This window comes from Puma concolor, chromosome E1 (assembly GCF_028749965.1).
Source record: "Puma concolor isolate L17-30 chromosome E1, mPumCon1.1.hap2, whole genome shotgun sequence".
Taxonomy (NCBI): Eukaryota; Metazoa; Chordata; class Mammalia; order Carnivora; family Felidae; genus Puma; species Puma concolor.
The window spans coordinates 10,216,796-10,234,260 of NC_141680.1; the positions used below are offsets into that span (position 1 = coordinate 10,216,796).

Consider the following 17,465-nt stretch of genomic DNA (forward strand, 5'->3'; position numbering starts at 1 on the left):
GTTATCTTTGGGAGTGGTGAGGGGCTACGATTAGAAAGTCATAAGAAAGATTTTGGGGAACCGGCGATGCTCCATTTCTGGCTGTGAGTGGTGACTGCGTGGGTTTTCACCTCATAATCATCCATGAAACTATCACTTATACTCGAGGTATTTTTATCTTTACATATGGTATTTCACAATTAACAAAGCTTACACTTTTAGATCGGGTGTCACTTCCTTGTGTAACCTTCCCAGAAAACAAATACCGTCCTGATAAACTTGAAACTTGAAGTTTGCAACTTGAAACCACATGCAAACAACTCTCCAAGTAACAGAGAAATGCTGAAGACATTCTAAGCGGGGCGTTTGTATCAATCAGGAAAAGGTGCCTCTTTTGGGAAGATGGTGCAGCAAACGCGGTCTGTCTGGACTGAAGCAGCCTGTTGGGTGCACTGCTTGCAGACTTTGCATCTCCTCTGAGCAAAGAGAAAGGTGCCCCTTCCCACAGGAGATGCACACGTGGGTTGAGGTACATGGTTCGTTGGGTACAGCACAGACTGGCTCTCAGTCCCACTCACCTCTTTGGGCACCACAGCAAACCCCACTACCTGGCGGCCCCTCCCCCAGAGAAGAGAAGGACACGAGTTCTACGCACACCGGCCCGTCCAAGCCATATGCGTGCCCAGAACAAACCCTGGCAAAGGCCTGCCGCCCAGAGCCGGGTGGAAGCCGGTCGACACGGTCGCTTACCGCATAGCCTTCTGTCTTCTTCTGACACCATTTCAGGAGAGCGTTGCGCTTGGAGCCGCCATATTCCCGGGCCAAGGCAGCCAGGGGGTCTCTTCTCTCCACACTAGTTAGAAAGAAGAGCACGTGGTAAAGAGAAGAGGCTAATTTTTAGGACCCTCAAGTAGGCAAGAAACAAATAACTAGATTACAGAGCAAAAGTCTAGGTCTCTCCAGTGAGATGCGTCTTTATTATGTCATGCCAGTCATACGAATGATACGTCTTTATTATGTCTCACGATATGAAGGAAGAATTAAATTGTACTGCTTGGCTGTCAGAAGTCTGGAAACAGGTTGATTTTCGTTTTCGGTTGTTTTTAAATCCATCTGTTGTTCCATTCATCTAGCCCTTTAGTTATTAAGTACAGTATCATTTTAATTAAAGACTCTAGAAAACTATTCTACATGTTCCAAGGCTACACCTATACCTACGTAACCTATGAAAGGTGGGCTGAAAGGCCATTTAAAACCACTAGATTGGCTGCTTATGGAGAGGTGATAGGAATGGAGATAAAAGGGAAAAATCAGTAAAAACTACTCAAAAGAGGGGCTTTGCACACTCCAAAAGTGATACTCCCCACTTTGTGAGATACTAACTCATTTCTGAACACCTGTTTAGCCAAAGGAAGTGATTTTACTAAATAATATAACAGCACTCTGAGAGCAAGACTTCAGGCACCCTCTTCTCAATTTTTATTTTTTTTAACTTTGTAAAGAAAAAAATTTTTTTTAACATTTATTTATTTTTGAGAGAGATAGAGCACAAGCAGGGGAGGAACAGAGAGAGAGGGAGATGCAGAATCCAAAGCAGGCTCCAGGGTCTGAGCTGTCAGCACAGAGCCCAACGTGGGGCTCAAACTCACGGACCATGAGATCATGACCTGAGCTGAAGTCAGCCACCTAACCAACTGTGCCACCCAGGCACCCCTCAATTTTTAATAGATGCCTACGTTACTTTAAAAGAAATTTTTTAAATGTTTATTTTTGAGAGAGAGAGAACAAGTGGAGGAGGGGCAGAAAGAGAGGGGAACAGAGGATCCAAAGTAGGCTCTGTGCCAACAGTGAAGAGCTCAGCAGTGGGCTTGAAACTCACGAACCGTGAAATCACAACCTGAACTGAAGTTGGACACTTAACCCGCTGAGCCACCGAGGCGCCCCTTGGCACTTTTTTATACTAGCAAATAATTGGAAACAATCAGATGCACATCATCAGGAAAATTAGTGAACAGAGGTACAGTCATACAAAGGAATACTATACAGCAATAAAAGCCAACGAACTGAGATGTACGCAATGACTTGAATGCACAGCAGGAACAATTTTGAATTTAAAAAAAAAGAGAAAAGCACTGTATGTTCCCATTTATACAGAAGTTTAAATGAGAATTTAAATAATGTATTGTTTATATTATTTGGGGGTGCAAGCGTACATGGTGAAACTGGAAAGAGAAGCAGAGGACGACATACAAAACAGTCAGGACAGTGGTGATCTTGGGGCGGGGCAGGGAGGCGAGGCCAGCGCAGAGGGGCTGACGGGAGATTTCAATGGTAATAATAATTTTCTCTTCCTTATACTGGAAGGTTGATATCCAGGTGCACTGTTGTTCTTTATACCTTACACGTATCTTATTATTATTATTTTGTATCATTCTGATACTTAATGAAAATACTTTAAAATATTTTTAAGGAGGAATATAATGATTCCAGACCTCAGCAATCCGAATTAGGGTAGAGGTGGTAAGAAAACTTCATAAACCTGCATTAAAATTTTGCTGGTGCCATCTGATGCCTGGTTTTTCTTGTACCTGGCATTATCTGTAAACTCATATCCGTGAGTTTCCGTGGTCAGAGTCGCGAAGAGTCTATGATGTTACAGTGACGTGGCCTGTGTTTACTAAAGCCACGTCTTACTTTGTCATTTAGAACTGAATTTTTAGGTCTGACAAATGAGGAAAGACTGAAGTGAAGGTTGGGAGAAGAGTTTCTGTAAAGGCGGACAATTAAAAACATCTACTGGACAATTTTCTTTGAAAAGATAAAGTTAACTAGATATGGTGCCTGCTCCAAATTAATATCAATGGGATGAAAACTTCCAAAAGAAATTAATTTCTATCCTGTCATTCGCCTCGGTGATGTGAATACAAAAATAAAACAACACAGTGATTTCCACTAATTTAATCTTTCACGATGAAGGTATCACATCAACAGCACACACACATAGCCTTTTCTTTTTTTTTTATTTATTTTTATTTTTTTTTCAACGTTTTTATTTATTTTTGGGGCAGAGAGAGACAGAGCATGAACGGGGGAGGGGCAGAGAGAGAGGGAGACACAGAATCGGAAACAGGCTCCAGGCTCTGAGCCATCAGCCCAGAGCCTGACGCGGGGCTCGAACTCACGGACCGCGAGATCGTGACCTGGCTGAAGTCGGGCGCTTAACCGACTGCGCCACCCAGGCGCCCCACATAGCCTTTTCTGTACACATTTGTGGCCTAAAGAAAAGAGCCATTTCAGAGTAGCACTAATTCTGGTCCTTAAAAACAAGATTTGGGGGGTGGCTGGGTGGCTCAGTCAGTTGAGCGTCCGAGTCTATGAGTTTGAGGCCTGCTTTAGGCTCTGTGCTGACAGCTCGGAGCCTGGAGCCTGCTTCAGATTCTGTGTCTCCCTCTCTCTCTGCCCCTTCCCTGCTTGCTCTCTCTCTCAGAAATAAATAAACATTTTAAAAAGCTAAAAAAAAAAAGTTCTGATCATTTAAATCTCCTGTGCAGAAACAAGACTAATGTGTAATATCTGGGGCTTTAAGTTAAACCTCTGAAAAGATATGACTTCATCTATTTGGGTGCAAATATAGGCCACACCCAAAGGTATGACAAGAGCTGAACTTATTCAGACTTTTATAAAATCCTATTGTAACACACATAATGCTGTAGTTATGATGTTTGCTAAAAAGCCATTACTACTAAAGTGCCCTGTTTTGTGTACTCATCTATCTATGTACTCATAAGCACTGACTGAATGAAATGTTGTGTGTGTAACACAACACAGGGGGCTGGGAGAGACATCAAAGTGTGAGACGAGGTATTCACCATCTACTAAAGTGCAACGTACGAGCACCTGGGTGGCTCAGTCGGTGGGGAGTCCGACTTCGGCTCAGGTCATGATCTCACGGTTCGTGAGTTTGAGCCCCGCATCAGGCTCTGTGCTGACAGCTCAGAGCCTGGAGCCTGCTTCAGATTCTGTCTCTCTCTCTCTGTCCCTCCCCAGCTTACACTCTGTCTCTCTGTCTCTCTCAAAAATAAACATTAAAAAAATAAACATAGTGCAGCCTTCAATGGGGACAAAGGCACACACACCACACCACAGTGGATTAAATACCCAAATGAGGTTAAGACACCAAGGGCAGAGAAAGGGGGCATCGATGCTACCAGGGTAGTTTGTTTGGCTTTGAAGGAGAAGGACTTAGGGGAGTGTGAAAGGGACAGAAGGAAGACAATTCAGGCCAGAGCCTCGCGAACAGTCAGCAATGCATGTGTTAGCGGCAAAGGCTGAGAATAAAACAGGCTCTGAGGGAGCGGAGGGCAGGGACACGCTAGCACGTGAGCAGGGTGAGACTAAGCTGCAGAGAACCAGAATAAGGAGCGAGGGTGGAAGAGTGCATGACGAGTCACGGGAGGTTTCTGACAAGGTCTGCACGGGACGCGCTCGGTGTTCTAGAGGATGACTCTACGTGGGGAAGCAGCGAGCGGCTAGAGGGCGGGGAGGTTTGCCGTGGCCTGGGTGAGCAGGGGCATAGAGCAGGGAGGAAGTGGCAGAGGTATGAGCAAAGACAGGTTTTTGGTGACCACCCCCGCAGTCTCTGTCCCCGCTCCACCACCCACCCCCCCCCATCACCACTAACGGGCTCTTTCGACACTGACTTCAAAATGCCCCTCCAGTCCTTCCGACATGCCACTGTTTACTGAACCACTACTCGCAATCAGAAACAACAGAAACAAGAGGCCACGAACCTAGTGGTTCCCCACTGCTTTACCGAAATGAGTACAGACCTCTAGCCTTGGCAATGAAGATCATTCACAATGTGAGTCCAACCTGCCTTTCTGGTGGTGATACCCTAACCACCTATCTGCCTCCTGGCCAATCCTGACGTTGATGATGTGCGTGCCAGGGCCCCTGCCCTCATGCGGCCCGCAGTCCAGTCTAACCAAACTAAACCACCGCCAGTTCCCTGAACTTCCAGCAGAGCCTCAAGGTGACGCCTGCAGGACCCCTGTGGCAGAAACGCTGCCTCCTCACTCCCAACTTCCTCATCCAACTAACAACTCCCCACGTAGTCTGCTTATACTTCTTTTTCTACAGCTCTTATTTCACTCCGCACCGTCCTGCTGTGCAGTGCCCTCCTCTCTTGCTGAAGGCAGGTGCTGAGTCTGGGTCGTTTTTCATTCAGGAAATATATGTAAGAAGGAAACTGACCAGAGGGGATAAAACGGAAAGAAGAACACAAGGGCATCAGCCCAGTGCTTTCTCACTGATTCAAATGCGATACCTGAGTTTGCTTTGTGGTTTCAAGCCCCCCGTGGAAGCGCTCAGCAGCCTCGTGTTCCCGAAGCCCAGAGAAGGGGGTCTGCTCAGAGACTCGAGCGAGGGGCTCTTGCGGAGGTAAGGGTCCGGTTTCAGGTCCTCACCCCTTCCCTTTAGAAGATCTGTGTGAACAACAACATAATCACCTATTCCTGAAGAAGAGAAATCTGGTCACCACGCTTTCTTCTCAAGTACCATATAATTCTCATCTTATTCTCAAGTACAAATATATATAACAGATATAGATTTATAGATACAGTTTCCGATTAAGTAATAAAAATGCAAATAGGGACATAGTGTTTTCTAGAAAGGATTCTCCAGGCAGGACTGACTACAAGACTCATAGAGACTATTGACAAATTAGCCTCTTCTTCAAGAATTATGATGAATTTCAAGATGGCACCCGTGGAACACTGAACTGAAGCCCTTCCAAGAGCTCTGCACGGGTCACACGCCCACAAAACCAGCCCTGTCCCCAAGTAAAGCACTTTGTTTTAATCAGTGGGCATCTGAGAGAGAGAGAGAGAGAGAGAGAGCTGGTAGGTAGGTGCCCAGTGGGATTTTCAAGTCACAGGTGGCAGCAGGCAAAAAGCTGATTACTTTTCCAAGAATTGATAACTATTTTGCAAGAAAACAAGCCATTCCAGTCATAGGGTCTGGCTTGCTTACAAATAAGCAAAAATAATTCTTTAAAGGCTCCTCTCTGCTGTCATATTAGAAACCAAAACACGTTGATGAAACAGGCTGGATCGTCCCAATGATGTTTCTTAAAGGACCACAAGGGTATAGAATGGGAGGAAAATTTGAGACGGTCTGGTCTGTAGTTAACGGGGGCAACGGCACAGAACTCAGTGATTTGCTCAGTGCCACACGACAGGCCTCTGTGACCAGGCTAAGCCCATGGTCGCCTCCTATGACACCACAGTCACGGAAGAAAACAATACTTGTACAGCTAAGAGCCACCAATTATGGGTAGTAAAGTGGGGAGTGAGGCTAATTAGCCTGGAAGAGCAGAGGGAAAACAGTGCTTACATCACTGAAGAAAACAACAAAAACAACGCATTAATCCCACTTTGGCAGCTTTTGATGACCTCAGTCTTGGCAAGGCTGGGTTGAATGCAAGCAACTTTGACCATGTAATCCTTTTTTAGTATGGTAAATAGAATCATCCGGGTAGACAGGTGCCTGGTGGGCGAAAAGAGCGGCTGCTGACAATGAACTGTTTACTTCAGGGCAAGAGCCAGTATGGCTTTGGCGTCAGTATTTATCTTGTCAATTAAACAAATGGTTTCTTGACACAAAAGGAAAAAAAAAAATTTTTTTTTTTTTTTAATAGGCCTCACGCCCAGTGCACAGCCCAACACAGGGCTTGAATTCATGACTCTGAGATTAAGACCTGAGTGGAGATCAAGAGTCAGATGCTTAACTGACTGAGCCACCCCCGCTCCCCACCAAAGGAAATTTTAAAATGGGAGGAACAGAGAAGACAAATGTTATGACCTAAAGCTCACCTAGTACATTTAAAAATGGTTAAGATGGTAACTTTTATGTTATAGGTATTATATAATCAACTTATTCTATGTTATAGGTATTATATAATCAACTTATTCCTTATTTTCCACTATATGGCAAGTGTAGGAACTCAAATCGGGTGGGTTTCCAATACCCTGTTTTGGCCTCCCTCCATTTCTCCAGTTTGCAGAGAAATAATGACCTGCTCTACTGGACTCACTTACCCTTTGTATTTTCTTATTCTCCTGCCCTTAGACACCATTTTCTTCTTCTTCCTTGAGGTCATTATCAAGTCCTACATAAACCATTATCACTATCTGATCAGAGCAATCACCAGCCTCATTTCCAAAAGGCAACATGGTGAAAAGAATCAGAAAAAAAATCCTATCTTGGTCCCAGAGTCATTCAGAATCGGTGGGACCAGTTATAAATCAATTAGTCTCTGTAGGGCTTGAATCTCTCGCATGTAAAATGCAGGGGACGGGCTGAGGCAGTCTTCACATTGTCAGTATCGGTATTTACGTACGTTTAAAATCCTCTTTTTCCACGAAAAAAAGAAAACAAAATTCAGAAGTGAAAGAAAATATGGTGGTAAGGTTAAAGACTTTCCAGTGAAAGACCAAAACAATAACAATAGTTATTTCAGAAATAACTATGTTAAGAATGAACCTAATGGTGTTTGACCATGATCTAAAAGAAGAACAGCTAGAATTCCTTTAGATTCATACCGTGTTACAGAAGTTTTGTCTGATGCTTAGCAACACGGAACTTCTATCTATGCAATCTAGATTTCTGGCTTTCTGGCCTTCCTGTTAGGCACCAGCAAATAATTCATTTAGTGTTCGCGTTCTTTTTTATCTTTGTTGTTTCCTCACAACAGTGACCACAGAGTCATACACATAAATTTCTAGGGTAAATACTCAGGACAAGCTTAACATTCTGCTAATGCCTCTTTGTTCTGACACGCGAACTGATTCCAAGAGACCAGACGTTAGAGTGGTAACAGCCAACACTTCCACAGCACCCACCCCACACCCGGCCGCGTTCACTCAGCCCTTGGAGCGATACTATGAGGCAGACAGTGTCCTTCCTTTTTTTTTTTTTTTTTTCCTATGTTTATTTATTTATCTTGAGAGACAGGGTGCATGCACACAAGGGAGGGGCAGAGAGAGAGGGAGAGAAAGAGAATCCTGAGCAGGCTCTGTGCTGACAGTGCGGAGCCTGTTTGGGATTCTCTCTCTCCCTCTCTGTCCAGCCCTCCCCCGCTCGTGCTTTCTCTCTCAAAATAAATACATAAAATACCTGCGGGAACAACAGGAAGGGGACTACGCTCAGAGACAGAGCCCTAAAGAGGCAATATTTCAGGAATTGTGGAAGCAACAGACCTTTAGAATCAGATAAAATTTTTTTCTTAAAATAGTGACTTCTAAAGATTGTAACTTATTCCCCTGAGATTCAGTAAAAAGCAAGCAACCCCCCCCCCCCACCTCCAAATCTGGACATTTCTCCTGAACACATGCACGCTGGGAAGGACAGCTGGCAGGAAACAGGATCCAACACCCGTCACACAAAACATTTGGGGTTTTCAACTGTTTGAGATAAATGCCATGGGTTATTTCTCTAAGCTCGGTTTCGGGCAAAGAAGAAACGTCGACCGCACAAAAAAGTAAGTCAAAGGTGTTTGTATTACCTGAGAGTGGAAGTTCTGGAAGATCCAAATGCTGAGTCACACCTTTGCTGGCTGGCCGAATGCTACTGTAAGTGGAGTGTCTCTAAAAAACCAAAAGGTACAGTAGCACAGGTGAGCTTGTGACCCCAAGGACAGCGTAAACAAGGCGTGTGTGTCCACACAACGGTTCTTAAACTCATCAGAATCACGAGAGGGAGGTTTTTTTTTTTTGTTTTTTTTTTTGTTTTTTTTGTTTTTAATTTTTTTTTCAACGTTTATTTATTTTTGGGACAGAGAGAGACAGAGCATGAACGGGGGAGGGGCAGAGAGAGAGGGAGACACAGAATCGGAAACAGGCTCCAGGCTCTGAGCCATCAGCCCAGAGCCCGACGCGGGGCTCGAACTCACGGACCGCGAGATCATGACCTGGCTGAAGTCGGTCGCTTAACCGACTGCGCCACCCAGGCGCCCTGAGAGGGACGTTTTAAAACAACTTATTTAGGGGCACCGGGGTGGCTCAGTGGGTTAAGCATCCGATTTCAGCTCAGGTCGTGATCCCACAGTCTGTGGGTTCAAGTCCCGCACGAGGTCTGGAGCCTGCTGTGGATTCTGTGTCTCCCTTTCTTTCTCTCTCTGCCGCTCCCCTGCTTGTGCTCACCCTCTCTCTCAAAAATAAATATACACTGGAAAAAAAAAAAAAACAACTTATTTATTTGAATAGGTAATAAATGCAATTGGCCCGATCCTCAAAAGAACAGAAAGGACATAAAATGGAAAGAGTCTCCCTCTCACTCCCACCACCTGTTTCTTCTCTTAATTAATCATAATTAATCAGCTTTGTGAGTACCTTCCTGGAAAATTCTATGTATATTCAAGGAGGTGTGTAAAAATACTGTTTCTGAATGGCCAACAGGCGTATGGAAAGATGCTCAACTTCACTAATCATCAGGGAAATGCAAATCAAGACCACAATGAGATATCACTTCACATCTGTTAGAAGGGTCATTATTTTAAAAAGAGAGAGAGTGAGAAAATAACAAGTGTTGATCAAAATGCAGAAAAATTAAAATCTTTGTGCACTGCTGGTGGGCATATAAAATGGTGCACACGCTATGGAAAATAGTAGGGAGGCTCTTCAAAAAATTAAAATAGAACTCTTACACAATCCAGCAGTCTCACTTCTGGGTCTATATCCAAAAAAAATGAATCTAGAAGACATTTTTGCACACCCATGTTTGTTGCAGCATTACTCACAATAGTCAAGAGGCAGAAACAACCTAAATGTCCATGGACAGATGAATGGATAAACAAAATGTGGTATTTACATACAGCCTTAAAAAAAGAAGGAGGGGGGGCACCTGGGTAGCTCAGTCAGTTAAGCGTCTGACTTCAGCTCAGGTCATGATCTCACGGTCTATGAATTCGAGCCCCGCATCAGGCTCTGTGCTGACAGCTCAGAGCCTGGAGCCTGCTTCAGATTCTGTGTCTCCCTCTCTCTCTTCCCCTCCCCTGCTCACACTCTGTCTCTTTTTCTCTCTAAAATAAATTAACATTAAAAAAATTAAAAAAAAAAAGAATGCAGTATTTTTTTCCACATACTGACATATAAAGATGTCTCTGATAGCTTCCTTCATTCATTCAACAAATATTTACTGAGCTTGTACTGTGACAGAACTATGTGCCGGCCACTGTTCCAGGCAAAAGATAGAATAGCAAGCAAAACAGATAAAAATCCCTGCCCTCATGGATTCCATTCCAACGACAAAGTGGAATGAGCCAGTGTCCGAATGATGTTTAGTGTAATCTAATTTATAAAACTTTCTCTCCCTCCCCCTTCCCCAACCACACACACTTTTATGCTAAAGAAAAACATCTAGAAGGATACACAACAAGCCATCAACAGTGGTTCTTTCTGGGGCTAGGGAGCAAGGGAGATTTTTAAGTCACTCCCTTTTACAATGGTTAGGTCAGCGTAACACTGATCCAATGGTAACAGAGGTCAGAATAATGGCTACTTTAAGAGATTACTGACTGGGTGGTGGCATGCGGGCGCCTTCTGGGGTGACGAGAATGCTTTACCTTGGTGTTGGCTGCAGGGGTGGTACATACGGAAACATTCAAGCTATATATGTTTTTTTAATGTTTATTTATTTTTGAGAGAGAGAGAGAGAGGCAGAGTGTGAGCGGGAGTGGGGGTGGGGGGCAGAGAAAGAGGGAGACACAGAATGTGAAGCAGGCTCCAGGCTCTGAGCTGTCAGCACAGAGCCCAACGTGGGGCTCAAAGTCCCAAACGGTAAGATCATGACCTGAGCCAAAGTCAGACGCTTAACCGACTGAGCCACCCAGGCACCCCAAAACGGTACTTGTTAATGACAACATTACCCTTGGCTCAGAGAGAGCAGAGTGCTGAATGTTACTAATAACACTGAAAGCCCCAGCCTTAGAAAATGCCAAGTAGCGAGTGGGTTCCATGGTGTAATGGTTAGCACTCTGGACTCTGGACATGCCAAGTAGCTCTGATCTAGAACCTTCACAAAACGGCAAAGGTGACACAGATTGTACCCAGTGAACTCTAAAAACTTACAAATTATAAATGTTTTCTCTCTCTGGGGGGCTTTTGGGAAAAAAAAGAAAAGACACAATTCTTTGAGAAAAATAACTAGTTCAACATCCACTTCTGGTAAAAATTACAATCTTCGGTTAACTGAAAATTTTAAATATACCTTACAAACAAAATTATATGAGGTTTAGAGTGCTTCTCTTGGATCTTTATCAGGCCTCAGAACTGCAATTGTTAAAATTTTTTAAAAATATCTATTTATTTTGAGAGAGACAGAGAGAGAGAGAGAGACAAAGTGCACCTGTGTGAGCAGGGGAGGGGCAGAGAGAGAGGGAGACCGCGAATCCCAAGCAGGCTCTGCACTGTCAGAAATCGAGAGTCAGATGCTTAACTGACTGAGCCACCCAGGTGCCCAGAATTATAATTAAAAAAAATTTTTTTTTAATGTTTATTTTTGAGAGAGAGAGAGAGAGAGCACGCACACAAGAGCAGGGGAGGGGCAGAGAGAGAGGGAGACACAGAATGTGAAGCGGGCTGCAGCCCCTGAGCTGTCAGCACAGAGCCCGACGCGGGGCTCGAACTCACGTATTGCGAGATCATGACCCGAGCTGAAGTAGGACGCTTAACTGACCGAGCCACCTAGGCACCCCTAGAATTGTAATTTTTTTTTTTTTCAACGTTTATTTATTTTTGGGACAGAGAGAGACAGAGCATGAACGGGGGAGGGGCAGAGAGAGAGGGAGACACAGAATCAGAAACAGGCTCCAGGCTCCGAGCCATCAGCCCAGAGCCCGACGCGGGGCTCGAACTCATGGACCGCGAGATCGTGACCTGGCTGAAGTCAGACGCTTAACCGACTGCGCCACCCAGGCGCCCCTAGAATTGTAATTTTTAACGAAAGTTTCATTATTATTATCTTACTCCTATTAAAAACGACGTTCAATGTGCCTCAAAGAATAAAACAATTGGGTTTTCACTTTCCCTTTGCGACTTGCCTGGGCACAAGACACCACGATGATACCACGTGGCACGGGCCACCACCCACGTGGCCAAAGCTCTCTTACCTGCATTGGAGAAACAGCAGCAGCTGGAGTGGTCCTCACGGGGATCCCACTCAGGGGGCTTCTGGGGGTTTTATGGACAGAAATATTCTGTCCGGTTCCACCTGCCAAGCAAAGAGAAGGGAACATTTGTATGCAGTTCCAGTTCAAAACAGCAAGTAACAGCTCCTCATTTGTTACTGTTTTGGTGACTACAAAGGCATCCCAGGATGCTTCTAAGGTACCACTCTGTTCTCTCCTCTGGACTAGTGCTGAACAGGGGAAGGAGCGGGGAGGAGCCAATTACATGGGGGTTGCTCTTAGAGGTGGGACACACAGTGACGGGGGTGGGGGGAAGAAAACACGTGACGAGGCATCTAAGGCAAGAAGGAACAGGAAAATTCTTGCACAAACCATTCACTGTTCATTCACTTCCTATCTTCACAGACCGAACGTAGTCACCGGCTTTCATATCTTTTAATATTTGCAGGCTAATCTTCATCTAACTTAGCTACAAACTATTTTAGCAAAGACAACCAGGTGCATCGTAGGATTAGCTAGGGGTAATAACTCTAGTCTCCCTACACCACAGGCGTATCTGTTGCGGTCAAGAGAAGAACTATACTGCTATTTTGGACAGATGCACATTTGGTTTCTTCCATCTACTATATTTATGTGCATAGAGTAGCAACATGCATTTTCCTCACGTACGTAGTTAACAGTGAATAACGGTGAACTGTGAGCCAGAGAGACATTTACAGAAAAATCTGGGAATGTATCAAGATCAGGCATGACAGGTCAGAACAGGCAGTCGCACACAAGACCAGGGAGAGAAAAGTCTAACAGTATGTTGTGAGACGAGCAAGGCCGGCGGCGGGGGGTGTCCAACAAGAGAGCCAAATGCATAGATTCAACACCTCATTTTCTAGGAAATGAAGCCTCCGGCTGACCCTGCTAACTCTCATGAGACGGTAAGAAGGCCAGTGGTGGTAACCTGAGTTTAATGGACATAGAGGCAGAAGAGGAACATGGCAAGTCTGGAATTAAAGCTAAGGAAGAGGTGGAGAGAAAGAGGAGGCTGTATTACGTGTGACGCAGACTCTTCAGGGTTGTCTTACGGGAGCTTCAGCAAGGCTGCAGAAGTCTCTTGTACACGGCAGCTACGTGCAGAATGATGTAGACGAGCCCTTGTGGTTGCATTAATTTGGGGCCAGTGTGGAGTAGAGACAGCTTGGTATGTGGGGCCACCGTCTGAATTTGAGTTGGATTCGTGAGACCAAATGATGAAATACCTGGACGTCCCAAGTCAAATGACTTGATGAGGGACTTAACGGTGGTCGCAGATTCCGAAGGCGTCGGAGATGTTCTGTTCACATAGACGCCATGCCACCGGCTGGGAGCATCGACCTCGGGGGGTTCTGACTCTTCATTCACAGGTCTGCATGGTAAAGAGTACGGCAAATTGAAAAGGTGGAGGATGTTCCCAGGGGGGAAGAGACACAGATGGAAACAGAAACAATGCCGAGAAAAACAAATCCGGGAGGAGGATCCCCAATTTAAAATCTCATTTTCTGTATCCGCTTTGCCTCTCTGGGAAATAATATAGGTACATCAGAGATGTTTTCTTGGGAATGGCCAGGAAAGTATTTAAAAAAATTTTTTTAATGTTTTTAATATTTTTGAGAGAGAGAGAGAGAGAGAGAGAGAGAGAGAGAGAGAGATAGGGGGACACAGAATGAGAAGCAGGCTCCAGGCTCTGAGCTGTCAGCACAGAGCCCGATGTGGGGCTCGAGAGATCATGACCATGAGATCATAACCTGAGCTGAAGTAGGACGCTTAACCACCCACCCAGGTGCCCCATGAAGGGGTCTTTTAAAGACAGATCATCTGATTCAATTCTCTTGTGCCTCATCTGGGACATGTTAGCGTGTCATTTAATCTCCCTGTGAATGAGCCAAGGCAAGACCTCCCAATCTTCTGATTTCTAAGTCACTACTCTTTTTCTTATAGCAAATTGCTACCAGCTGTTTTTGGAAGATGACTCATTTATGAGAATGGCTCAAACAGAATATTTCTGGCAGTGTATTTTAATAAGGTCAGTGGAAGTTTAAAATATTTATTTACTGATCTTTCTGGGATCAATCCAGCTGCTCATAAGCTTCCATGGTTGAATTTACTTGTCCTTAATTCTCAAAGCTTTCTTCTGTTGCTCTGTGATCGATGTGAACAAAATAAATTTTAGTGAGGCGGAACTTAAAACATTGAAATCATGCTGTCCTACACTTTTGTCTCCCCCTTCTTTTGAGTGAAAAAAAAAAAAAATCAATAACCTGGTGACTTCCTTGAAAGAAAATACCAGGAACTTCAGAAACTGGTAGGGAGCTGGGTTTTAAAAAAATGTCTTTAATGTTTATTTATTTTTGAGATAGAGAAAGAGAGATCCAGGGAGGGGCAGAGAGAGAGGGAGACAGAGGATCTGAAGTGGGCTCTGCGCTGAGACCAGAGAGCCCGATGTGGGGCTCAAACTCACGAACTGTGAGACCATGACCTGAGCCGAAGTTGGATGCTTAACCGACTGAGCCACCCAGGCCCTCACCGCAACCCCCCCAATGTTTTTTTAACTGAATGAGTTTGGTTTTCGTATTTTCCCCATTGTGTTATACAGTATAAAATCAAGTGGTGAATACGCAGAAATAGAATGAAATCAGGTTAGGTACAAGCTGAAAAAAAAAAATCTCCAATTTCTGTCCCGGCCATTCCAAGGAAGGTCAGAAACAAAGTGAACCACCTTCTCACCAACCCATTTAAAGGACGGGCTCCCAACGGGGCTTTGCAGAAACTCAGGGCACCCTTCAAAGGAAGATCTTTTTTTTTTTTTTTTTTTGAGAGCGAGAGAGCGAGAGAGAGAGAGAGAGAGAGAGACCGCATGCACAAGTAGGGGAGGGGCAGAGGGAAAGGGAAAGACAGAGAATCCCAAGCAGGCTCCGCACGGTCAGCGTAGAGCCCGATGCAAGGCTCGAACTCACGGACCGTGAGATCATGACCTGAGCTGAAATCAAGAGTCGGATGTTTAACCGAATGAGCCACTCAGGCGTCCCGAAGGAAGATCTTTCTTAAAAATTCATTTTCATTTGGTTCCTTGATAATTTAATGGAAACAATCCTACCTTCTGCCCAGGTATTTCCTTCAATCACCTACATTTCTCTGTGATTCAACAGATCAATGATTAATAGGAAGGCTCATTTAGAAAAGAACAAGGGTCCAAGAGCCGATTCCCAGTCCTCTGGCCTTCAGATACCCCAAGACTATATTTCAAATGATCAGTCGGCTTGCCTAGAACAGTAAGAGTCAGTAGTGGGGAACTCTGCAAGTTGTTTAGGCAGATCAGAGAAGCCACTGAACCAAATACCACCCCCTGCCCCGCCATGTTATATAACAGGGACGCATGTGTATATGTGCACGCACACGTATGTCAGGGGTAGGAGAAGGATTCACAAAACAAAGCCTGAATTGAAGAACCATAGAAAATGGCTATTAAGAACACTATTGTTTTTTTATTAGCACAGCACCTTAATCATCAATAGATCTGAAATTCCTTTACGCCAGCCTGTTAGGATTGTCCTAGATCGACCAGTAACAACCCTGGCAATAAATGAAATACTACATTTTCTCTGTTCTAAGGAAGAGTAAGACTCTGTATTCTATAAAGGATGTTAAGAAATATTAAGCATGTAGCAGGTGCACTGTCACGAATTCATTAAATACAGGAAAAGCTTCAAGGTTAGGAATTTGTTCTATGCTAGCTATTACGTCCTGAAGACAGAGGTTAGGTTCGAAGGTCAATCTGTAGAACAAGGCCCACACACACATATCATCAAATGAGCTTTGAAAATCTCCTATGTCACCCAGAAGTACAGCTTCCATTGTTTTGAAGGGACAACTGTATGCAAAGATACTATCTTTCTTTTTTTTTTTTTTTTTTAAATTTTTTTTTTCAACGTTTATTTATTTTTGGGACAGAGAGAGACAGAGCATGAACGGGGGAGGGGCAGAGAGAGAGGGAGACACAGAATGGGAAACAGGCTCCAGGCTCTGAGCCATCAGCCCAGAGCCTGACGCGGGGCTCGAACTCACGGACCGCGAGATCGTGACCTGGCTGAAGTCGGACGCTCAACCGACTGCGCCACCCAGGCGCCCCAAAGATACTATCTTTCAATACGCCTAGTATTCGATTTCCCTATAGCATCGAGCAAGCAGTCTCTCTATATTCAGGTGCCTCGCAGATAAAGGAGCTGCCGTGTGCTTAGGGGGCACGATGAAAACAATAAAAATGAGGCGTGTCTCCATCTGATTCCAGAATGTAAGACTATGATAATAATGAACGATTTTTGCCAAAAAAAAAAAAAAAAATTTGCATACAGCTCCATAGTAAGTACCATGTATCTTAAAAACGTTATGTAATTTACTTAACGTGTATTTTTAAAAATGCTATCAGTCTTTATTTCATTGCTCTTATTTTCATGCGGTAATCTGCTCTTAGGAAGGGGCAACCCATACCCGAGAAGGACCGACCGTTGCAGGCAAGGACCACGTACTCACTGTTGCTGTACCTTCTAGGTCTTTGGTTCTAATTTAAACGTATGTGCCCGTGTGTCTGCAGTCATCTTTTATTTTCAAAATGTTACCCAGTCTTGGGGCGCCTGAGTGGCGCAGTCGGTTGAGCGTCCGACTTCAGCCAGGTCATGATCTCGCGGTCCGTGAGTTCGAGCCCCGCGTCAGGCTCTGGGCTGATGGCTCAGAGCCTGGAGCCTGTTTCCGATTCTGTGTCTCCCTCTCTCTCTGCCCCTCCCCCGTTCATGCTCTGTCTCTGTCCCAAAAATAAATAAACGTTGGAAAAAAAAAAATTAAAAAAAAAAAATGTTACCCAGTCTCTCTCTAATTCGCTGCTCTCTTTGGTTAAAGATAGAGTCTTCAAGTGGTGCTGACTTTCCACAGCACTTATTTCGTCATCCAGGTCCATGTCGATGCAAGAATGTAACATGTGAGCTCTTGTATGTGCTTAGTTTAAAACTTTTTTTAATGTTTTTATTTTAGTTTTGAGAGAGACAGAGAGAGAGAGAGAGAGCAGGGAAGGGGCAGAGAGAGGGGGAGACGCAGAATCCGAAGCAGGCTCCGGGCTCCGAGCCGTCAGCACCGAGCCCGACGCGGGGCTCGAACCCACGAACAGTGAGATCATGACCTGAGCTGAAGTCAGATGCTTAACCGGCTGAGCCCCCCGGGGGGGCCCTGATGCTTAGTTTTAAAGTATTCAAAAGTTAACTACCTCTGTGTCACACCACCGCTA

At 44.7% G+C, this 17,465-nt stretch overlaps 1 protein-coding gene across 7 annotated transcripts in view; it reads right to left on the reverse strand.

Annotated features, from left to right (window-relative positions):
• SPECC1 (sperm antigen with calponin homology and coiled-coil domains 1) overlaps window positions 1-17,465 on the reverse strand; it is a 288,182-nt gene that overhangs the window by 58,160 nt on the left and 212,557 nt on the right. For all 7 annotated transcript variants that reach the window (XM_086686136.1, XM_086686134.1, XM_086686135.1 and 4 more), the window contains 5 exons: window positions 13,414-13,559; window positions 12,146-12,246; window positions 8,543-8,624; window positions 5,306-5,462; window positions 730-832 (listed from right to left, as the gene is read on the reverse strand). In XM_086686136.1, coding sequence (XP_086542262.1) covers window positions 730-832; window positions 5,306-5,462; window positions 8,543-8,624; window positions 12,146-12,246; window positions 13,414-13,559 — 589 coding nt within the window. The remainder of the gene's footprint in view (window positions 1-729; window positions 833-5,305; window positions 5,463-8,542; window positions 8,625-12,145; window positions 12,247-13,413; window positions 13,560-17,465) is intronic.